Raw genomic sequence first — 25,487 nt, 5'->3', positions numbered from 1 at the left:
GCTAAAATGGTGTGCACTCCTTAATAGGATCCAATTTAGGAGCTGCACATCCTGGCCTTCTCATGGATGGTACCTCTATGGCCTGACTCCACTGGCTCCCTCCCCTATGATAGGTGGGTTGGCATCAACTTCTCACTTCCATCCCTTCCCATGCGTAGCCCCCCCTGGGTCATCTGGACTATAATCAGGGCCAAAACCTCCATGTACCAGAGCCAGCTATGATGAAAGTTATGTCTCACCAAAGGGATGTGTGAATGTTTGCTTTTGCATAATAAAGGCTTAGAGAAAGTGATCAAGTTAAAGAATGTAGTACCTTTTGTTTCTGCAAATTGTTTTAAGCACTTTGTGGGATTTATAGGCAGTGTTATAGATTGTCAGCTCTGGAATGAGTATTCCTAGAGAGTAAAAGAAGCATTATGATGCAACATTTGCCAGAGTGGACAAGTTGTGAGGTTTATATTTTTTCCCCTTTTCAATTAATTGCATAAATAAAATGCCAGGTAAGTAGTGACAAAAAGTTTTGAAGTTATTATATGGGGGTAGTCCTTGATGTAACAACTGCCTCATAACACAGTGGAACTGAAATGGCATTCACTATGGTATTGTAAATTAGAGTTATATTAAAAAGAGATGAAGGTCAAAATGCTGAAAGGAATTCATCAAAACGTAAACATGGATGGGGGGGGGGGGTATTCAGAAACATTCTGTGTGTTATGGTGCAGCACTAAACATCAATGATTCCATAGTGTACTTAGCCATATATTAGTATCAGCATAATATCAGTATTCCAAGAATAGGTCTGTAGAATAAATTAATGCAACCATGTTACTAGCAGCAGTCATTCTAGGGAACTGCAGCAACCAGGCGACCCTCATATACTTCCTGTGATGAATGCAATAAGAAAGGTTAAGAAGCATTCAGAAGGCTATGTGCACTCATATGCAGAATGAAACATTTAATATCCAGAACTTGGACACTAACAGCAAGTCAAAGGTCCAGCACAGCAAGGTGCCAAATTTTTTTATACAAATGGGGAGTAAAGGGGAGGTAGTAAAGGTAACACAAAAAGGGGAAGTAAGCAGAGGAAGACACACAAGAGTAACCATGAGGAATGATAAGTAGGGTAAGAAGGGCATACTTTTTGTGAGACAGAAGCCATTTTTATATATATATATATGAGGAAAAAGGGTAGTGGAAAACATAACACAGAGTAGATTAAGGATGGATAGAGGAAGCAGGCAAGATAACAGGGAAAGACAGACAAATATAAAATGAAGACATTGACAGGAGTGCTATGGACATATAAGGTGGAGCAACACTGGAGGGAGACAGACATTGCAAAGATGGGCAACTGGTGATGGGAATGGTTTGACTATAAACAAGGTATGTGAAATGACACATAATAGAGAGGAATGCCTGGATGGGGGATAGGATAGGGTAGAAGAAGAGTGACAGACCCATCCAAAGGACTGACACCCAGACATCTGTCACCTCTGTGGTTGATGCCTCTGGGGAACTGATGATCAGGGAAGGTCAGTTGCATAACTCCACTAGTCATGCCAGAAGGAACATTATGGTGTCGATCTGAGCACCCAACTGTCACTGCACCTTGGATACAACTGGCCTCTATACTTTTTTCCACGTGAGTATAGGAAACCTCTTGGGGTCACTCTTGGATAAGGAAGCTCTGTCCCATCCTGAGGGGTTTCCACTGAGATCTCCAGTGAGCTCTCCAGGCTACATTCAGCAGGTTTTCCTCCATCACCTTGCTGAGAGGCTGATATGGTGATCACTAGTGAGCCAACACAATATGCATCCGCTAGTGCACCCTCAGGTAGCCACAGCCAGCCCTCTGCCACTGACATGGATGGATCTGTTAAAGAACAAGAAGCAAAAACAGAAAAACAAAAAGCAGTGCATGTATGTTACAAACAGAATTTCAATGGCACATTGCAGCAGTTCGCTCAGAGAGGTGGTCAGCCCTCATAAGGCAGGCCTCCTTGTTTACTTCATATTCTCTGACTACTGTAAAAGAAAGTAGGAAGAACTTAGTTCACTGTTGTGTCAGTGAAAAGAAAAGGAAGGAAACAATTACTCAATAGCAAAAAGAAAAAAAATGGATGATGCCAGAGGCATCACTTACTGTTCTTGCAAGCTGGTTCCAGACATCCCCCTTATACAATGGGCCATTATAATAGCCCAGAAGGTGCCCCTTCAAACCCCTGTGGGGGAGATACAGGGAAAATCTTGGTCTCTTTCTTACATCAGGCAGGAGCCCTGCCTTAACCAGCATATGAGGAAACCACGTCCACTTAAAAGGTCCCCTCAAGGAACAAAATTAAGACATAATGTGATGTGCATCACAGGGGTAGCAGCTGTGTGTTAGTAAGAGTATTTTTAGTACAGAATTATGGTACTATAAGATGAACAGGCTCCATGTGTGAGCACAATGTGCACATGTCTCATTAGCACTGGAATGAGGACAAGATGGCACCTGCTTTGGTTTGATAACACAATACATCATGGCTGTGATTCACAGACAGTCATACTAAATACCCTCATTAGTGTATCCAACTTAATATGAGACTTATTGTACAGCATTATAAAGAGCAATGACCATACTGTGGGAGACCGCATTAAGATGAGTAAGGCATGTATCAGGATTACACTGAAGAAAACATTGCAGTTTGGTATAGGCATACTGAAGGAAGACAAGATACCTGGTAGTGTACCCCTGCACTGTACATAGCATCCATGATAGACATCAGCATCAGGGACAGGCAGCAACTAGTACACATGGATGAGATAATACAGCACAAGGGTACTACAGGTACATGTCCAGCTGTGGGTGGGATATAGTATCAGGGGACACAGCACAAGGGCATCACAATAATATGTCCAGCTGTGGTGGAAGGATGCTGTGGCAGGTAATACAACACAAGGGAATGAGAGTGACATGTCCAGTTATGGAGGGATACTGAGGCAGAGGACACAGCACAGTGGCATGACAGTTACATGTCCTGCAGTTGTGAGGGTCACATTCTGGCCTTGAGGTACTGAGACATGATACAGGGGACACAAAAACCCTCAACCTAGATGAAGGCAAGGTTATGCATAGAGAGAGTGGGGAAAGGAACAGGATATGAAGTGCAATTCAGGCTGTCAATACAGCAATGCAGGAATGTGAACATTGATACAATTTCCATCACTGCATAGCACAGGATGGGGAGAATGATTAGAGCAAGACAGCAGTGAAGTATGTTGGCACCAAATGGGGGAAGGGGGTATTGCATATACAAAGGTCAGCCATGGGTAGTCAGGTACATACACATTGACATGTGTAAGCCACAGCTGTACATGTCTTATCATGGGCATAAGAAAGAGTCAATAGGTGGAAAAGTTCCCCACCCAGGACACTGAGGTGTTACTATATGTCTTGTGTGCACATAGCATGCAAATTGTGAACAAAGATAAAATAGACAAGACATTCCCAAACCAGGTGTTGCAGGGAGTGGTGCAGAATGTCAGTGATGTGTGTTGCCATAACAGGACCATCATATAGAAAAAGTGAAGGTTAACTGATATGTTATTCCATGGCAAGACCAACGCATAAGACATTTACAGGGAGTTGTCTGACACAGAAAGTGGAACACTCACTGAGAATGATTCACAGACGTGAAAGAGTTCCTTGTATCCCTGTTTGGGGAGGGTGAGTAGACCCTCCTTCTGTCAGTGACTTTAATGTTGGAGGCGTTATGCGGACAATTGTCTCAGTATTGGTTGGAGATGCAACAGGTTAATAATACCGGGTACATTTCTATGTTGCAGTGACCTGCATGTGAGAAGGATGTATTCAGCAAAACACTTCTGTATACTTATTCTTCAGGTATGTCCAGGATGCGACTACATCACACTTTGTGACAAAGTATGCATGTGCCTATATGATATTCACAGATTGTCTTACATACCAGTATATGTGTCACATATTGGGATTCAAGGCATATGTTCTGCTGCTGCCAAAGGTGTGTTATCTTTATGCTTTCACACGTTCTACTACAAAGTATTCAAGGAAGAAAGGACAGCACATGCCTGATGTCTGCAGGCCAACTGTGATCAATGATGATGGTAACATGCACATAGCACAGTCAGATGACACTGTGGCACTGTCAGCAATGCTAGCAGTGAAATGATGATGGAGGAGGGATAGGCCAGACTTTTGTCCTTACCAGTATTCAATATTGACATCCTATAAGTGTAAGCCCCACCTAGGCTACGTAGAAGTCACCATCACAGGTGTCATTCATCAGCCACATAGCTTCTAACATTTGTATGCACATTGTAGTGGAGAGGCGTGCTGCTGAATGCTACCACCGTAACTCCAGGAATTTCCCCATCTTGGGTACAATACTTGACATCAATCTGCAGATGCACAGGTCAGTGATCCAGGCACAGACAGCTGCTACACACAATGGTATAGTTGGTGAGTGTGGTGAATGGCCTGTATGACAATGTGCAATACCTCCATGGCCTGCAGGATAACCTTCATATCCTGCAGAGTGACACAGAGTACCGGGACAGGGAGCAGACAGTGCTGCTTAGATTCTAGGCAGCTGATATGGCACCCATTGGTGTGTCCAAGAGGAAGATGGTAGCTGCCCTCCATTTTGCATCTGCAGTCTATGGCCATGGGAGGGTCTGGATGCAAGTGAGATGATCAAAGACTGACCACACACAAATGCAACCCAGTATTCCAGAGACAATTGGCCAACACAACTGAGTGTGCTGAGTCTAATGGTCATGGAGAATGATGCTCTTCAGGCTCCAACCCTGAGATGCCTCACCAGCACACCCACTCCCTGTCACACAGTTCCATACTGTCAATATCTCTTATTGGCTGACAGGGCACCATGCATATCCATGACCATTGTCTGGGTGATGGACACTATCTTTTGTCTGCCAACCTGAGAAACTACATTGGGGTTCCTGTACACATTCCCAAAAGGCTATGCTCTCTCTACTGTGGGCTGCATCAAGCTTTAAAACTGCAGGCCAACACAGTACACATATCCAACAATCATGACATGACATGGTAGCTCCACTTCCCAACCTCCACTAGAGGACATTTTTCCTTACTTCTCATAACCTGATACACACCTGAGTGGTTACCATATCCATTCTCCTATGACCTTTGACCTTATAATAGCATTGTTTTCATCTGTCATTGTGCCCTACCCCTCCTTTGCAAATGATGATGACTGTGTCCTGCCCACCCAGCTTCTGTAGACAGAGTAATGTCTGATACACAATATGGTTAGTCAGTGCACTGTATTACCTAGACTGGGTATGATAACGCATGCATCCATTTTATTCTGTGTTGTCTGTATCATGACCCATAGTTGTGGAGCAGATGAAACCCCTTTGCCAGTGCCTCAATATATTTTGCCCACCTCTGCTTGCATTGTGTACTGCTGCATTCTGTTACTCCAACAACTCTGCACTAATTTCCTCATCTGATGCTCTGGTAAGTCTCTCAAAAAGTATTGTGATGTTCCCAAGTTGTTATATCTCCTTGCATGCTACTGTGTTGTATAATGTGGCACACACCTCAAATATGTGGCTGCATGTCTCAGATGCATAGTACATTGCACCACCAGATATATTCAAGCAGTGGAACCATCCCTTTAGGAGTCTAAGCACACAGCTTCAACAATGTTCCATGTCTCTGAGTGTGCAATGTTATATGTCATCCGAGACATGGTGTACGAATTTCAGATGGGGATGGATCATTTTCCATGTCTCCATTGCACATCTAGCATCACCTGCAGCACACCTAAAAGTGAACGCAATTATATGTGACATCATGTCTACTTGAATTCTAGGCATATATACTGTTTTATATACCTGCCAATGTGTACACCTACCAACCAGATGACTCTGTGGAAAGTCACCCCACACAAAAAATTGGTAGAGGTCACATATATACCAGATTTGTGAAACATGCATGCTGACTAGGTGGCACATAGACATATTATATATGATAGGAACAACAGCACCAAAGTTGAAGAAGTAGAAAAAACAACAAGGCAGGATTCACCAAACACCGTTTATTCTAGGAAAATACAAAGCACTCTGACGTCTCGGCCTTCGCCTTCCAGGAGTATAACACAAGTAAAATCATCAGGTCTTATATACAAATTAAACCAATTATATAAGTAATTAAACAATCAAAATATTAAGAATCAATTAATTAGACAACATTTTCCAATTAAAATCTTCATTAAGTCCATTTGGATATAGAGTTTTAAACTTTAAAATATAAACAGTTTCCTTATATAATAGTAACTGTTTAATTCTTAACATATCTCTGTCATTATTAGATACTTGCTCCAAAATTGAAGCTTTAAGCAGCCTTTCATCACTATTATGCTCTTCAAAAAAATGTCGGGCAACAGGGCTCTCATTCTTAACATTAATTATGTCCCTGATATGCTCTAATAGTCTTACTTTGAAGGGCCTTTTTGTTTCCCCGATATAAAATTTCTGACAGGGACATGTTAATGCATAAATTACCCCTTCTGTTTTACAACTAAAACAACCATGAACTTTAAAAGGGATACCATTTATATACTCAAAACTGCAAATAACAAAGCTGCAAGCCTTGCATTTTCCACACTGATAAGTTCCTTTTAATCTAACTTGTTCCACCATAATGTCTGTAGGGGCACTAAATCTACTTCGTACCAAAAAGATCTTTAATACTTCTGCCCTTTCTATATGAAAATTTTAAATTTACATTTAACCATGATTTAACCTCATTAAGAGAGCTAAAATATTTCCAAAACAATAAAACATTTTTAACAAATTCAGGGGTATAGCAACCATAAGTAGTGACAAAATATATAGCTTCACCAGAGGTTTGTTTTTTCCACTTTTTTTTATTAACACAAACCTCAGATCTTCTTTTCTGCATCATATTTTTTTCACTATAATTATTGACATAGTCCCATAATTTATTGAGACATTCCTCCAAACAAGATGTGCTATATCCTCCCACTAAAAATGAGTTATAAACTGAATCTAATTCATTTTTAAATATTATTTCATCATTACATAATCTAAAACATCTTAACATTTCTCCATAAGGTAAAGAATATTTAATGTGGGGAACATGTCCACTTGTACCATGTACATAAGCAGTAGGGCCTTCAAACTTTCTATTAACCGAAGTTGTTAATTTATAGCCACTAGAGATGTCCAAAGTAACATCCAAAAACGGTATTCGTGGACCCATAGTTAACCCATCAAAATCTAGACCAAATCTGTTTTGTTTCAAATCTGAAATAAATTCTACAGCCATAGATTGTCCCCCTTCTACCAAAAAAATTAAATCATCTGCAAATCTATAATATTTAATTACATGGTCTTGAAAAAACCTATGTTTGTAGATGTACTCATATTCAAAAAGTCCCATGGCTAAATTAGCATACATGGGGGCAAATGAAGCCCCCATGGCTGTACCCTGTTTCTGACGATACATAATGTTGTTAAACTCAAAATAGTTGTTTGTTAATGAAAAATATATTAACTCAATAACAAATTCAGAGACGGGTGACTGACCCAAAAACCGTCTCAATGCCTCTAATCCAAAATCATGACTTATACTAGTGTAAAGGCTTTTAACATCTACAGATAACCAATATAGGTTTTTATTCCATTTTATATCCTTAATTTTATTCAAAAAATCAAAAACATCCATTAAAAAAGAAGGTAATTTCTTAACATAAGAAATTAAATAGTTATGTAAAAAAATACCTATATTTTTTAGAAAATAATTATGACCGGAAACTATAGGGCGACCTAAGGGTTTATTAAGACTTTTATGAATTTTAGGCAGACAATAAAAATAAGCCTTACTACAACCTTCTGTTTGAAATTTATTTTTCACATCTTTCATCTCAAAATAACCCAATCTATAGCCCTTGTGTATCAGGTCATTATATTGTGATATGGCCTCATAATATTTATCTCCCTCACATTTTTCATAAATATTCTTGTCATTAAGATGTTGCATACACATGTTTAAATAATCAATACTATTTAGGACAACCAGCTTGTTGCCTTTGTCAGCAGGTTTAAAAACAACATTATTTTTCTTACTAAGATTCATTAAAATCTTCCATTCCTTTTTCGACATATTGTATTCAATATTACTGTTGTTAAACATGAATTCATGATATCCCATTTCTAAGGAATGATTAACCATTTTAGTAAAATTAGCGACATCATGGTTAGAAACTACAGGAAAAAAGTTACTTTTTGAAGGAACCTTTTCAGTGTTAAGCTTAACATAAGCATTAGTAAATTCATCCGACAAACATGAATAAAAGCTGCTATTAGAGCTAGAGTCATCAGAATTAGAATCAACACATTGATCATTAGTGTTTAAACTAAAAAAATACTTCAAGTACAATTTGCGACTAAATTTATGAACATCCATTTGCATGTCATACAACCTAGAAACTACAGTTGGAATAAACTTTAAACCTAAGTTCAGTACTGAAAGTTCATCATTACTAAGTTCAAAATTGGATAAATTAACAACGTAACAGTTCAATGAGTTAAATGTCTCACTACCATCTCCCTCGTTTGAAGCCTCCCCGTTTCGTCGATTCTGAAGGGGTGTAGTCCTGATATTCCCGCTGGCGTTTGTGCCGTGCCATTATATATGATACTCTGAGTGTAGCACATCATCTGGCAATTGATAGAGAGGAAACTTTTCTATCTGATGTACCAGACACTGTATTGAGTAGATGGGCCCTTGACCAGACAATGTACAGGTTCATTGGTTCATAGGTAGGTACTAGGCTAGCTGCCCAAAGGCATTTATAAGCCTAGCCAGAATGTGTTGGCTTTCACCACCCCCTTAGATTAGTTCCCTGTGCCTCTGTCCAGCAGAGCCACTGAAGTGATCCCTGGGGTAAACTTTCTGTTTCCCATCCACTCGTCAAGGTTTCTTTTGAAGAGAGGTAGCGAGGAGCTCTGCCTAATGTAGATTGGAATCTTGTTCCAAAGCATGGGAAGTCTCTGGGACAGGAATCTATCCCTCCAGCATGTCCTATTTATTGTTGTGGTGAGGTTTAGATCCCTAGAGCATGTGACCCGAGGGGATAAGGTTTTCTTTAGGTGGAGCATGTCCATCAATTCTGGGTTGGACATGGCCTTGTATGTCAGGCAGAGATCACCTCTGAGTAGGCGGTATGCAACCAAGTACAGCTGGAGTTTCTTTAGTCCAGCTGCATAGGGCATCTGTTTGAGGCCAGTGATCCTCTTGGTGAGGTACTTCTGTGGTCTTTCCAGCTGTTGTGGGTGTCTTGTAAGGTACATCCCAAATGGAGCATTGTACTCTATGATGGGTCTTATGAGTGATGAGTAGAGGGGCACAATGACCTCTTTTCATCTGAATGCGAATGCTTTTGTGATTAGGTGGGCCATGTAGAAGGATTTTCTAACCACTTTGGTATGGATTAGATGGGGCCTTGATAGCAATGTGTGTGCAGTCAGTGGCTTCCAGAACCTCATGGAACTGGCCTTGCTGTAAAATGCTCACATAATGTTGGTCTCTTATATGCTATCTGTGGAAACCAAATATGTTCTTCATATGCTGAAGCATCATATCAGGAAGCTGCTGTAGGATCCATAAGGCTGGTGCCTGCAAAATTCTTAGCATGTCCACTGTTGTACACTGAAAGGTCCCTGTAGAAAGGGTGGTTAATGCTACACATTCCTTCATGTCCAAGAAATGAGCTTGTCTGCTGACTCATGTATGGCCTCCTTTCCCACAGTATAACAGTCAACAATGTCCTTTTGGTGGAGGTCATAGTATGCTAAACACTGACAGATCAATATGTGCAGTCAAAAGTGATGACATGCAAAGTCAGAGACACAATGGTTTAAAAGCAGCCACCATCACTTCTTGTTCAGCTATAGCTGCTGCTACCACTAACACATTATCCCAAGTTTAGCTTCCGTATATTGAAGATTCCTGGTGCTCAAAATGGATAAGTGCTGCAGCACATTGCACTAGCTTTATATGTCTCTGAATCTCTCTGCATGTTTCATTCCATCATTTGCATATTCAGGAAGACTTATTTGTATGTAGGCCCTCATTTGCATGGTATTATGTAGTTATTTGCATTCTCATGAATAGAAGCTATTTACCTATTTTTGCCATACCACAACCATGGTACTTGTGTCTCTGAATTGCTTCTTACCTGCACATCACCACTCTTCATTCTGTTTTGATTGATGCTATGTAATAATAATGCTTCTACACGTATGTGTCAACCAGTTAAATTGTAATCATTGTATATTATACTGTTGTAATCACAGATTCTGAGAATCAGGACCATATATCCAGGGCCAGCGTTAGGTGAACTGATGCCCTAGGTGATGGACTGCATGATGCCACCCACTGCTCCCCTGACAAACATCACCCAGTGCCCCCCCCCCCAACATGGCCTATCTACACCATCCAGATTACTTTTTCCTTCTCTTTATCAAAGTTTGCCTTACTCTTCAGTTTCTTCCCACATTCATTTATTCAACATGTCCTTACTAGGCAAGACTGCACTCTTATAAATATGGATAAAATAAGAACCTGAATCCATATGAGTTCCAGATACTCAGAGGGGCATCTTAAAGTTTTTTTTTTAACTAACATTCCATCCAATGGTTGCCTAAACAAAAAAATCATGATTAAGGAAAGAAATTCAGTCTTACTCCTCAACTTTGTTTTTTCTTGCATGCTTTCAACACACACTAAGTGTCCAAGATGGCACTGCACTAACTGTGAACATAAAATAGTCTCCTTCAAAATAAAATGGAAACCATAGATCCCTTCCACCCATGGTACCTTTAGAAATTTTCTTAAGACAAACTACCCACTCCTAAGTGATACATTGGCAAGCTTCAGATACCAACTAAATTCAGTTAACTCCACTGAAGACATAGAAACATACACAACCACACTATACCAGCATGCAAACAGCTGCATAGATGCAGATGTACCTCATAGGAACAAGTGAGGGGCAAACCCCAGAATCAAGCCCATATGGTGGAACCATAATATCAGCAAGTTGTATAATAAAAGGAAAAAGAATTCTGACCAAAATTAAGAAGAGTAATTCCCAGAATGTTACAGCCTTTGTCATTGAAATAAACAAACATTTCAGGAGCTTAATAAAATCCACCAAAGTTAGGTTTAAGGCTAAAATAGCTACCCAAGTCAAAGACAATCACAAGGCATTTTTACGTTCATAATCTCAAGGCACAACACAACAATCCACTGAACTGTTTGTGAATGATGATGTTCTTCGTGTTTAACTGTTGCAGTCATTACAACTGGGTTATCCTGCTGGCAGGCTACCCTCAGTCAGCCTGAATTCCAAAGTCTAGGTCCGGCATCAGTTGCTGTCGCCTCTTCCCTGATGTCAGTGCGCCAGGGGTATAAAAGATGCAGCCGACGCCATTTACTTCAGTCTTTCTTGCCGCGCAGTGCCCGAAGCAAAAGCAGTTCTCAAGTGCCGGTCGGCCGACTCCTGAGTTTTTCAATTTTGAAATTCAGATCTGAAGTCTTCATTAAAGCTAAGTACCCCATTGGGGAAACTTTTTTCTTGCTCCAGACCTATGTCAGAAAACGTTAACAATTGTATTTCTTGTGGGAAGCAAATACCTCATAAGGATTTTCATTCTTACTGTATTCCTTGCCTAGGCCCTGATCATAATGTTGCTAGTTGTCAGTTTTGTGCTAGATTTAACCAATGCACTATTAAGCATTCCATTACTTTGGCAGAAGATTTAATTACATAATGCCGTCGGAACAACTGACTACTGGAGTTTATAAAAAGTGCAAGGAAAAAGAAAAGGACAGGCATCCGAGATCCAAAACCGACAACAAGGCTTCTGCTAGGTCTGTCGCCGGTTCACCGGTTCTCAGTGAGGTGCTTTCGCAGCCCCTGACGCCCACTACATCAGAGCCACAGGCTGCTTCTGACTCCCACGTGGAGCCAACGAGGCCATTGAAAACTCAAGGTATTGGACACTCGGAAACTATTCCCTCAGATGGGTCCGGAGCTGCTGAGCAGGCATCGGCTTCTGAGGGTGTTTTCAGGCCTACACAGTTATATTTAAAACCTATTTCAGCTTCAAAGGCAAAGACTAAAGCTACTCTAAAGACTAAGAAACAAGTACAGCATTTTCCTGGACAGGCCTCCATGCCTAAGAAACAGATGCTTAAAATGGCCGAAAACCTAATTACTTTGATCAGGGGTTCCCATCCCCCTTCTGATAAGAGGCCTAGGCAAGAGGTAGAATACGAATCTTCAGACCAGGTTTCCATTTCCTCTGATTCCTCATCTGAATAGGAATATTTTCTTCCTCCCTATGAGGACTCTGATGCTGAAGAATCTATCCCTTCAGCCTCCCCTCCTGAGGATTATTCTTTTGGTGAGACACTGCATACTATTAGGGAGCATTTCCACTGGGAGAGCCAGGATTACTCAGAATCCAAGAAAAGGCTCCGAGATTTCCTTTTACTGCCTCAACACAGGCCCCTTGCTATTCCACCTGTTTTAGACATTGTAGATGATGTATTTTCAGAGTCCATTCTATCCCCAGACTCTTTACCACCAGCTCCTGTTTAGCCAGACAGATATTACAGGGTTCCTGATTCACATAAATTTCTTTATAAAAAACCCTGCTGCTCACCCAGAAACCATCTCTCAGGGTCCCAAAGCGGTCAAGGCTTCTACTGCAAAAAACCCTATCCCCTCCAATAGGGATTCTAGGGCCCTAGACAGATGGGGTAAAAAGATTTATACTTCTGCAACCTTGGCTGTAAGAGCCTTAAATTGCCAATTTCATATGCTTAAATATCATCAATATCTTATGTCACTGCTTAAACAGAAAATATCAACAAATTCAGAATGTGCAGACAACAAGGAAATGCAGGATTTATTGCATGCAGCTGAACAAGTTGGAAAGCATACTTTTCAATGTGGTTTTGATTCTCTAGAGGCCTTGTAATGACTGCAACAGTGAATACACTTGAACATCTACATTTATGGTAAGTGTACACAACTGTACTTTACCTATACTGAGACTGAAGATATTGTGAACCTATTGGCAGATAAATTTAGCTCTAACTTTATCCCTCTCTCCCCTTCGTCTATCTCTCAAGATATACCTGAAATTGTCTCGCCTCCAGCTATCACACAAGACCAAGTCCTAAAAGTGCAATCAAAAGCTAAAATACTGCTTTGATGGGTCTTGACAATATCCCTGGATGATCTTAAGTAACATGAAGCTAAAGTTAGCCTCATCCTTAACAATGATGTTCAATCTCATCCTCCATACATGTATTGTACTAAGTGAAAGGAGACAGACTTGGAATACTGAAACAGGTAACTGCAAAAACAGGAATGCAGGCAAGAGGGCTTGAGGCACGCACACAGTAGTAGTTTCCAAAGTTTATTCTTCAGACTTTGCTTCGAACAAACGATAAAAATAATAAAAAACAGTAACCATAAAGCGCTTTTTGTCTCACCCCTTAGTGAGACTTCATCAGACAGTTGCAACAAGAATGTTTCAAACAGTATATACAAGTTCAAACCACATCAACTTCCTCCATCATTTACGAGTGATGGAAGGGGTGGCCCTAGTTCATTATTCCTAAAAAAACTGGAATTAATATGGCAACTTCGTACTAGGGCCTGCTACCCGCCAGGACTGAATGAAGTTTATTCCATATCTTGCATCCTTAAACTAAAGAGTTTAATGAGGTGAATATATATCTTATTCACTTCAGCCTGCAAGAAAGGTTTCATATTTTTGCTTAACAGGGTATGTTAAATATTTATCTAAATAGTCAAAAATGTACTTATTTGTTCAGTTAGGTATATACATGTTTATACATATACATGATTATTCACATTCACTTAGTTGTTATCTACACATGAATGTGTTTGCATTTAGAGTTGTTTATGTGAATGTGTACACTCTTATTTCATCTTTTATCATATTCACTGGACGTCCTTTACAGGATGGTTTTCTCTGCTCCAGTCTTTATAGCTATTTAGCTTGATGGTTTTAAATTCAGACAACATGGGGCTAATATAAGTGTTTCGTTATATATTTCTTCATCCTACTTTTTAGAACTGTCATTATTAACTATTATTGAAAGTTATTTAAGATCTTAATACTTTTTCACACAGTGGTAAAGTATTTTATTTTATACTGTTTTCAATTTTACACTTCATTCTTGACTTCTCACTTTTTACTGTTACCTTAACTATTGGTTTTAATGTTAGCATGGTTTTTAAATATTTCTGAATATACTTTTAAAAGGTCTTTTAAGAGTGTTTTCGAACTGATGAGCTATGTTTATATTTACACATATGCAAATATATTTACTGCATACATACTTGTTTCACAAGAAGCTGGATTTTTAAAGAAGCATACAATGGGTTAATTGTTCTTTCCTGCTTACCTTGGGGGCGGGTTTGCCTTTTGCTTGGAGGAAGTTGATGTGGTTTGAACTTGTATATACTGTTTGAAACATTCTTGTTGCAACTGTCTGATGAAGTCTCACTAAGGGGTGAGACGAAAAGCGCTTTATGGTTACTGTTTTTTATTATTTTTATCGTTTGTTTGAAGCAAAGTCTGAAGAATAAACTTTGGAAACTACTACTGTGTGCATGCCTCAAGCCGTCTTGCCTGCATTCCTGTTTTTGTACTAAGTGAAAGGAGAACAACTACAGTCAGTCCCCTTCATAAGGTAAGACCTTCCAAAGACCCAAGCTGTTACAGACTCATAAGACTGACAAGTCTCATATGCAAACCCCTTGAAAGACTTAGCATGGAGCTAATCAGTCAGGACATAGGGAACCTCCAAACACTGGACTCCTCTCAGTTTGGATTCATCAAGGATAGGTCATGCTTACTTAACCTGGTGGATTTTTTTTGAAAATGTCACGAAAGCAATGAACAAAGGCAAAATGGTACACACCACATACCTCAACCTGGACAAAGCTTTTGACCCAAATCCCTACTCAAGCATAGTAGAAAAGCTGAATAAAATAGGAATAAATCCCTATGTCTCCTGCTGGATTGCCAGCTTGGCTCACAGATAGGATCAAGGAAATCAAAATAGGGGAAATTACCTCCACAAAGAGACCAGTTACCTGTGGAGTCCCCTGGAGTTCTATGCTGGGACCTCTCTTGTTTGACAGCTACTTTTCTTAAGAAAAGTCAGTACCCTCTGGCTAACTAAGTTTGCAGATGACTGCAAGCTAGGAGCAGTCATTGAATCCCCAAATGACTCAGCCATCCTGCAGGAAGGTTTGCCTCAAATAAGTAACTGGCGTCAAAATCATGGACTGAAACTAAATGCCAAAGCATGCATTATTGTACCCTTTGGGAAGTCATCTATCCCAGGGATCTACCACACTAACAAGATGCCCCAAAATGTTGACCCAGTTGTTCGGGATTTGGGAACTTGTGTGGACTTTTGACCAACATGTGTCTATTGTTGTAAGAAAGTCGTTCAATATTGTATAGCTTATAAACAAAGGGATTGTGTCTAGATCTAGGGATGTCACTGTCCCCCTTTACTCAGCCCTCATTAGGTCAGTCTGCCCAGACACATCCAACAACTGGAATACCCACAGAGATACCTTACTAAAAGGATATAAAGCCTAAACAACATGTCTTACATGGACCTACTTAAAACTCTGTTGTCGCTATACTCACTATCCTACAGACTGCTAAAAGATGACCTGTGTCTTGCATACAAGACATCCTCTGGTGCAGTACTGATGGATTTACTGCACATCAGCAAGTCAAACAGCATCATAAATACTCAGTTCAGGGATCTAAACCTCTTGTGCAACATCAACAGAATAGTTTGGAGGGACAGGTATATCTAGCAGAGGATACTGCTACTCTGGTTCAGACTCCCCATCCACATAAAACAAAGTTCATCTTAGACCGAATTCAAACACAACCTGGATCTATGGATGGGAAACAGAAAATTTAACCCAGGACTACCCCTGCACTTCTGATGGTCACAGGCAGCTCCTAAATGCTTAAGCCCATGTATGGGTCCCCTCAAATTATCTATGGTATAATCTCAGTTATTCTCATTACAGGTAATAAATAATTATCACCCATGAGATGGGTAAGGCCAATCCCTAACCAAATGGGAAAGGTTAATCCCAGCACAAAAAGGGAAATCTGACTTAGCTTAAAATGGACCAAAAGGGCAGCTAGACAAATACTTACCTATGAAGCTATGTACAGGAAATAACTGTATTAAGCTTGGTGTCTAGGGGTCATTAGGCCCCCAGAGGCCATAGGGGTCCTAGATGTTCTGAGGTACATTTCAGAGTTTTGTAAAAAAACCTTTTTCATCCAATGATGGCCTGAACAAAAATTATGATTAAGGAAAGAAATTCGGAGTTACCCTGTCAACTTTGCTTTTTTCTGTATCCTTTCAGCAAACACTAATTGACTAAGGCTACATTATAATAACGGTGGAAGATTAAGTTAAGGGTCTGGGGGCTACTAGGCCACCAGAAGCCATGAGGATTCTACATACACTGATGTGCATTTTAGAACTTTTTTCCAAACTTCTGGTCCAGTGATGTTTTGAAAAAAGTCATAACTAAGGAAAGAAATTCAGTCTAACCTTTTTATGTCAAGGAAGAAATAAATTGTATCTGAAGCTTAATGCTCACAACTGACAGAATAGCAGTTCACAATAATTTGGGAAGACAAATGCTTGCAAGGATACATAAAGTATATCTTGAAATTATACCTGCCTCCCTAACCATCTCAAAAAAAAAAAGGTAATTACTTCCTGTGTATTCTACCCTGGTAATAGACTGGGATGAGAATCAAGTCACAAATGGACACAGTCAAATATTTCAAGTTACTGCTGTCCTATGTATATACAGCATGCCTCCTTACCCCTAACCCCAAAAGATTACCACAGTCTGTATAACCTTCTCATATCAGAGCAAAACAAAAGTTAAAAAAAAAAAAAACAGAACAGAACATATTTCAAGCTGTCACTGTCAGATAAACATAAACAGCATGCTTCCTTACCCTCATACCTCTCAGCTATCCAGGTTTTCACTGTAGGTACAGATTTTTGCCTCATATCTTTTGTCTGTTCCTCATACAATTTGTGTTTTTCTCTCAAATCACTGAGTATTGAAGTCACTAAATAATAACACACATTTGAGTTTCGTATGTCATATCCTTCAGGAAATGCATTTATAACACAAATCCTGTTTTTCTAGCAACTTTTTAAGGTTATAACAGCAACATTTAAAATCTGTCCCTATTTTTGGTTCATTGTCCCCCTATTATTTTAAGATTTGTCCAGATTCCTTGAGCTAAGATGTTTAAAAACAACAATAAGGCAGAAAACTCCACGTACAGCCAATAAAACGTTTATTCGATAAAATACACAGTTAAAAATAAGCGCTTTCAGGCCATATGCCCTTCATCAGATAACAGAAAAAATTAAGAAAATCACTTTTAAAATATCAAACACCTATCAAATTTCAGTATTTCACCCTCCTTTTCTTAAGGATGGGTTTTAAAGGTACATAAGCATTAATAACTGGTGGCTTATCCGCCCCTAACCTCACTATCCACCTAGTCTCTGCACATTCTGTCTCATTAAACAGGCCCCCCCCCCCTAGTATTGGGAGCGATAACCTGTATTGCCATGAACCTGAATGAATGACTTTCATTTACGTTTATGTGTTGTGCCAATGCATTGTGTTCATTGCTATTTTTAATATCTGACAAATGATGAAATATCCTATCCTGATTTATTTTGCAGTTTGTCAAAACTGTATCACATATTATGTGGGAAAGACTAATAACATGTTTAAGACTAGGATATTTCATCATTTGTCAGATATTAAAAATAGCAATGAACACAATGCATTGGCACAACACATAAAAGCAAATGAAAGTCATTCATTCAGGTTCATGGCAATACAGGTTATCGCTCCCAATACTAGGGGGTGGAAACCTGTTTAATGAAACAGAATGTGTAGAGACTAGGTGGATAGTGAGGTTAGGGGCAGATAAGCCACCAAGTATTAATGCTTATGTACCTTTAAAACCCATCCTTAAGAAAAGGAGGGTGAAATACTGAAATTTGATAGGTTGTTTGATATTTTAAAAGTGATTTTCTTAATTTGTTCTGTTATCTGATGAAGGGCATATGGCCTGAAAACGCTTATTTTAACTGTGTATTTTATCGAATAAACGTTTTATTGGCTCTACGTGGAGTTTTCTGCCTTATTGTTGTTTTTAAGGATTGATATTGTTTTGGCAGAATACCTTAGTGCAAACAGATTTTTCTTTTTTGACATTTTGAGCTAAGATGTTGAGAAGTATGCTTCCCCTCCCCTCAAAGATAGCTGGCTCTATACGTGTCTTTTGTTTATTTGTGAGGAAAGGGAAAAATAATGATCACAGCAATATTTCCAACTTTTTACACTGCTTCTATACAAACTATAGTGACACTCTGCATACTCGATGTTTGTGAGGAATGTTAAAGAAATAATAACCACACTGTCCCCAGCCCAGCATAAGATGTAGTGACTAATGTATACCTCTGGAGTTTGAGAGGAAAATTAAAGAAATAATGTTATCATTACACCTTAACCCTTCCCCCCACCTTCTCTGCACACTTATGGGCAGGGCTGATTTTAGACTAGATGGGGTACAGGCCAGAGGCCACTATGAGGCCTGTGTCAAAATCAACTTACGCAGCCTTTGGGGACGGGGGCCAGAAGCTCTAAAGGATTTGGTGCTATGTGCTGCATTTTCTTTCTTTATTTTTGAGAGAGAACTGTCTAAACTGAGCAAATGACAACTGAGTATGTTATAGCTACTCAGACAACTTGCATGAAGCAGTTACAGCCACTTCTGTGTACAGTTCAGATGTATGATATGTCTGAGTGTGATAAAAAGGGATGGTCATGTAATGCATTTTACCTTTGCTTCACACAGGCATTTACCATACATTAATGTATTCCAGGTTGCTTCACACAAATCGCATTAATCTTATAAAGCCAGAATAATGAGCAAACAATTTCCATAGATGACACCAGCAATTATACAGACATTATCATGCATATCAGATGTCAAGTTAAGTAGTCCCACTTTACTTCACACAAATGCACACTACGTGACTGTAACATGGTCAATAAGTTATGTAATCGAAATACTGTGTATTTGGAAAATCACACTTAACAAGTTGATGATGTCAACAACAGGCATAATGAGCCACACATACGCACACGTATGAATATATATCTATATATATATATGTATCTATATATCTATCTATCTATCTATCTATCTAATCTATCTCTGTCTCTCTCTCTCTATAGATAGATAGATAGATAGATAGATATAGATATATGTAAGGTTCCTATGATGTTCAGCCACACATACACATCCACACTCTGGGTGGAAACTAATTCATATCTTAGATATATACCCAGTTTGTAACATATATTCATCTAGATTAGAGTCTTCAGCAGTGAACTGCAGCATTTTAAGAAATCTTTTTATTTGTTAACCATGAAAATGGTCCAGTTGAATTAACCTTTTTCAGCCATGACCCAGGTCAGGCGGCCACGGTGGTGCAGCGGTTAGTGTTGTTGCCTCACAGCAACAGGTTCTCTGGTTCAATCCGCAGCTGGGGTGCCTTCTGTGTGGAGTCTGCCTGTCCTCCCTGTGGTCGCGTGGGTTTCCTCCGGGTACTCCGGTTTCCTCTCACATCCCAAAGACATGCTGTAGGTGGATTGGACACTCTAAATTGGCCCTAGGTGTGAGTGTGTGCCTTCTGTGGAAGGTTGGGCACCAGGCTGGCAACTCAACATTATAAAAACTCCACTGCCAATCATGAGCAGACAGGTGTTCCGCTGTGGCAACCCCTAACCGGGAAAAATCTGAAAGAAGAAGAAGAGCCATGACCCAGGTCACTTAGTGATACAAGCAGTTTTACATGTGAATGGGGCATTTGCAGCTTTGGCTCACATTACAGTGATACAATATTTAAAGAATAACAGGCTTTGCATAAAAATTGAAAAACAACATTTATATAAAAATTGCCATACAAAACAGAAGCAGTGAAAAGTAATATTGTAATATTTATCAAATTGACATTTGTCAGTGTCTAAAAAATTTGTATTTATTTTCTTTTTTTCATTTTTAATATTCAGTTAGCAGAAATATGTCTTGTCAACACCATTTTTTAATTTAGCCTGGTGTATAAATGCAGAAATTCCTTTTGTCAATACATAAATTAATTTAGTTAGAAGCATTTTAGATTGAACAGGTTGCTTAGATTGTTGTCTACCTGAAAGAAGTTGTATAGTACAGTAACAGAGGACTGAAAATGAAGCAGGAAGTGTAGGACAACATTAGGAGAGCTGAGCAAACAACAACAAATGGTACACATTATTTGAGTTTCTATTCAGTACATATTAATGAAGTTAGCAGAGGACAGAAAATATATAAGGAGGAGTTGATGACATTTTTAGAGGGGGATGCTGTTGGAAGCATGCATAATATGTGAAACATTTTAAGTGGGAATACAATGTCTTCCGAAAGGAGGTGAGGCTGGGCTGTGATACATTAGGTTGGAAGAAATTTTACATGGTGAAGTCTTACTTAGAAAATGAACATTAAGAAGAGGCTAGAGTGAAACTGGGTCTTTGCAGAGTAATCGAATTATCAGGATGTTGGTTTATGCCTGATTAGTGTGCAACGGACAGATAAATAAGGTTGGGAAGAAGTCATTATTGAGGATGTTATACATTGTGGCTGCAAACAAGTACGTGGTCCAAGAGGTAACTGGTGGTGTATTTTTGGGATTAAGATGCCACAGTAATAAGTTCTTTGTTCAGGAAGAAGTAGGAATCTGCAAAGTTTATTTTATGCAGATTGAAATACAGCCGTTGTGTGGAAGTTACCTAAGATGATCAGGAATACAGTGTATTCACATTTTGACAATAATATACTTTTTACTATGACTTCCCTCAAACCTATCTTGAGATAAATTAGATATTTTTAGTATATTTTAAATTTGCGAGAAATGCTGAAACTGTTGTTTTGGCATGTTGTAAAAAGTATTTATAGGATTTCATAGGGAGGATTGGGATGTCCCATCGGTCTTTTAGTTGTAAATTGAAAGTGTTATCTAGACATGGTGGAGTACCAATATATCATCAAGTTTGTTTTGTTTGAGATGACTATTAGATTGACATAAGTGAACAAGTTGTTCTTAAAACTGAGATTGTAATTCAGAATTATAATTACCTGATTCTTAGAAAAGCAAATAATCCACATAAAGAAAATTATTTTAATGCACAGTAGTGAAGGGCAGCATAGTGGTACAGCGGTTAGCATTATTGCATCACAGCAAGAGGTTCCCCGGTTTGATTCTCGTCTAGGGTGCCTTCTGTGCAGAGTCTGCGTATCCTCCCTGTGTTTGTGTGGGTTTCCTCCAGGTGCTCCAATTTCCTCCCATATTCCCAAGACATGCAGCAGGTGGATTGGACACTTTAAACTGGACCTAGGTATAAGTGTGTGGTACGGATGAACTACTGTGGCAGGGTTAACCACCTGGTGGTGTAAACTTTGATGCTAGATTGCCACTGGTGAAGTGACACACCGACCCCATGTGCAAAAATGGGAAAAGGGGTTGAGAATGGATGGATGGGGTAGATCAGTTGTAAGATGATAAACAAAGACAAAAGAATAATGCCTAAAGTTGAACCTTGAAGTTTTTAAGTAGAGAAGAAACAGAGTGTAAGAATATACCAAGATGTTGCACTTAAATTTATCCACTGGATAGGCAATCTTGGAATCAGTTAGAGGTTATGCTGTCAAGATCAAATAGTGTAACTTTATTCATTAATAAGCTATCTTTTTGGTTCCTAGAGTCACCCAAATAACCTTGTACGCATCACCGATTAGTCAGTCAGTATGAGTGATTACAGGTAGCAAATGAAAAGTAAGTAGGGGCAACATGAGGTAGTTGAAAACAAATTAAAAGTAAGTAGGGGCAACAGAGGTAGTTGAAAACTAACGTCTGACACTACTGAATCACTAGTAACATTTATTTATATTATGTTTACTTACCATATGTAAACCAAGTATAAGTATGGCCTTATGACCCTGTTCAGCCAGAGGCAGTGAGGTGGACAACAGTTAACAAGAACTCATCAAACTACATGCACAGGAGATATGATAAAATGTAACATTAATAAAATACCTTAAATACAGTACTATAAATAACATAGGTAAACTAATCTGTGCAGTACAAAACTGTATGCACTAGAATCAATGTGAAAGCAGCCAGAAGAAATGATATTACACATGACAGACATCAATTCCGTATGCACAAGGCTAAGTCAGGACTTTGTCTAGCTAGGAGTAGGAGAAGACTGAGTGATGTCTGACAGAAGTAGAAGTAAGAAACTATGAGTTAGTAGGAAGAAGAGGAACATAAGAGATCTTTTAAGGAAAGGGTAACAAAGAATGAATGAATAGTGTAGTGAAGGGAGGCAGAAGAAAGGGTTGAGTCAGTCCTTGTCCCTATAGATGTTGCTTTAAGGTGATTGTAGACATATCCATTAGTATGTAATCTGTGAAAGTGACAGAAGCAGATCCCCTCTACATGACCAAGTTAAGAGGCATCAGTCGTTTCATATTCAGCCTGCTGATTATTTCACAGATTGATGGATGAACACTGTCTTTGCTACCTCTACTGGCATGTCACTGATGCTGGATCTGTAAGGTGCAGACTCAGGTCACTTGTACTTCTTGTAGACTTCAATTATTAGAGCTTTATAACTTGTACCACCATCACTGTGTATGGGCAAAAACTCTACAATCACCTTCATGCAGTACTTGTAGTGACAACGGGTGCCTTACATCTGAAGGCATGTGTGGCACTGCCCTGATAAAATGTTTAGCAGAAAACCGTACACTGAATGTTGCTGTGGAATCAGTGGCATAAATGAATACATTATTCTGGAAGCTGTGGATGTAATTCAGTAGTAGAGTTATTTGAGTCTATGAGAATCAACGAAGCAAAACAATTTACAGTACACTACTATGGTCTTGAAAAACATTTGTTCAGTTATGATAATGTCGTTGTTTGGATTATTATTAAAGTGAAGAAAAAAGAAAAGACTTGGGCTTTATTTCCTCCACTGGTGCTTTTAAATTGGTCAGTTATGATAATTACTTACTTCCTCAATAGTCTGGTAAAAATGAACACATCTGTAAATCATCATTTACCTTTATTTATTTTTGTTCAGAACTAAATGGACAATGTTTCTAAATCTGACAAACTTCAGTTCTGCTGTGGACATAGATACTGCTAATAAATTATTAAATATTTTCATGATAACTTATTTTTCGTTTTTAGAAAACCTGCACTTCAACAAACTTCCATCTTTGTATTGGTTTACTGCAGATTATGGTTCCATGTGTTTATGTGTTCATTTTATAATACTATTTTTTATTATTTAACCTTTAAGGAATTTCCTCAAAACCAGGAACATTACCATACATTGTTGCACATCATCTTATAAAGGCACATGCTGAAGTATGGCATCTGTATAACAGCACATACCGAAAAACCCAACATGGTCTTATATCCATCACAATAAATTCTGAGTGGGCCGAACCAAGAAACCCTTCCAAACAGGAAGACATTAATGCTGCTCACAGATTTCTTCAGGTAAATGGATAATTGTATTCATTTTGTTATCTACTGCATAGACAGATAGGCACTAGCATATGAATAAAGTCCTATGACTACCTTTGATAAAACCAAACCAGGCCTCCACTCCATTTTAACATTTTTAGTGCAAATGCTGAATTATATTTCTATCTGCTTGGTAACACTAGAGATTCTGCTAAAACAGTTCACGGAGTACTGCACATTTAATGACAATCCTACCACACAAAATATTAGAATCTTTTCGCATAAGTCACTCATGTTACAGACACCTCTTTTTTAACTTTATTTTTTTATTTTGCCTATCACCAAAGGTTAAACACCATTCAGCCTTTCCATAATAAACCTCAAATGCCAGATGATGAGACATCATCCAGAACTGCAGCTACCCTGTGGGTTACTTCTGCCTTCCGAAATTAAAATGAATACTTCAAGAATCAGAAAAAAATAGAAAAAAAAACAATGAACTGATAAAAGAACCCACAAGGCCGGTAGTAATCTCCAAAATGTTTATGTAAGTGCTTTTGTTGAACAAGTAATCCATCTTCTTCAGACACAGGACAACAGTTAAAAATTCAATTTAAAATATTTCAAAAGGAAATGACATCAGCAATAATGTCAGCAGGAAATTACATCAGCAATAATGACATCATAAACTATCCCATACTTATAAAAAAATAAATATAAATAAAAATATGTTGTTTGTACAATGCTACTATGAATAAAGCTATAATATTAAACAAGAATACACCAATTGTAAAATAATGCCTCCCAAACAAAATTTATTCATCTTTGAAGTGCTTTTAACTTTAAAATATACTTCAAAGAGCAATACTCATTGAGACCTCGATAGGCAGAAGCATTAAGTTTCATAGATGACTATGTTAATAAGATCTTGGATATACTGAATTCTGATGCTTTTGTTGAATGTTCCCTGAATGAGTATAATGGGGCATGTCTACGTGTTAGATCTCATATTAATGATTTATGCATTGATTCTAGGGTAGATATAAGTATTTTTAACTGTCTGAACATTCTTTCTCCCATCATTCCAACTATATTTGGACTTCCTAAGCTCCACAAAAGTGAAGTCAATCCACCATTGTGCCCTATTGTTAATGGGATAAATTGTTTTAACATATAGCTGTGCAAAATATGTTGACAGTCTTTTGCAGAAATATTTGAAAACTGTACCTCAAATATGTCACAACTCCTGGGATTTCCTGAAATGTTTGAACTCCCTAATCATTGTAGCTGACTACAATTTCCTAATTATAGATGTTAGGGATGTGTATACTGTGATACCACAAACTTTGGGCATTGCTTGGGTCAGGGAGTTTTTATTGAAAAAGGCTCCCCGGGAGATGAGAGAGATTTAATTGAGTACCTACCTGACATTGTCCTCTCCAATAACTTCATATTTTTTAATGATTGTTACTATTTATCAGGGGTAGCGATGGGTTCCCCTTGTGGAGGGAGTTTTACGAATAGTGTGATGGCCTTTTGGGAGGAGGAAGATTTGTTCAAATGTGATAGCTTTAAACAGCATGTTGTCTGGTACACAAGATTTTTAGATGACATTTTTATCATCTTTAAAGGTGAATCTCCACCCTACTTTATGCCTCTCCAGTATATACCA

General features: G+C 38.7%; 1 protein-coding gene across 1 annotated transcript in view; it reads left to right on the top strand.

Moving 5' to 3' along the window:
• LCT (lactase) overlaps window positions 1–25,487 on the top strand; it is a 773,291-nt gene that overhangs the window by 446,280 nt on the left and 301,524 nt on the right. Inside the window, exon 12 of the mRNA XM_044073664.1 lies at window positions 23,646–23,848. Within this exon, the coding sequence (XP_043929599.1) occupies window positions 23,646–23,848 (203 nt within the window). The remainder of the gene's footprint in view (window positions 1–23,645; window positions 23,849–25,487) is intronic.

This window comes from Protopterus annectens, chromosome 6.part0 (assembly GCF_019279795.1).
Source record: "Protopterus annectens isolate FY-2018-M chromosome 6.part0, PAN1.0, whole genome shotgun sequence".
Classification (NCBI taxonomy): Eukaryota; Metazoa; Chordata; order Ceratodontiformes; family Protopteridae; genus Protopterus; species Protopterus annectens.
The sequence above is the reverse complement of the archived record's forward strand: the minus strand, read 5'-3'. Positions and strand labels throughout refer to the sequence as shown.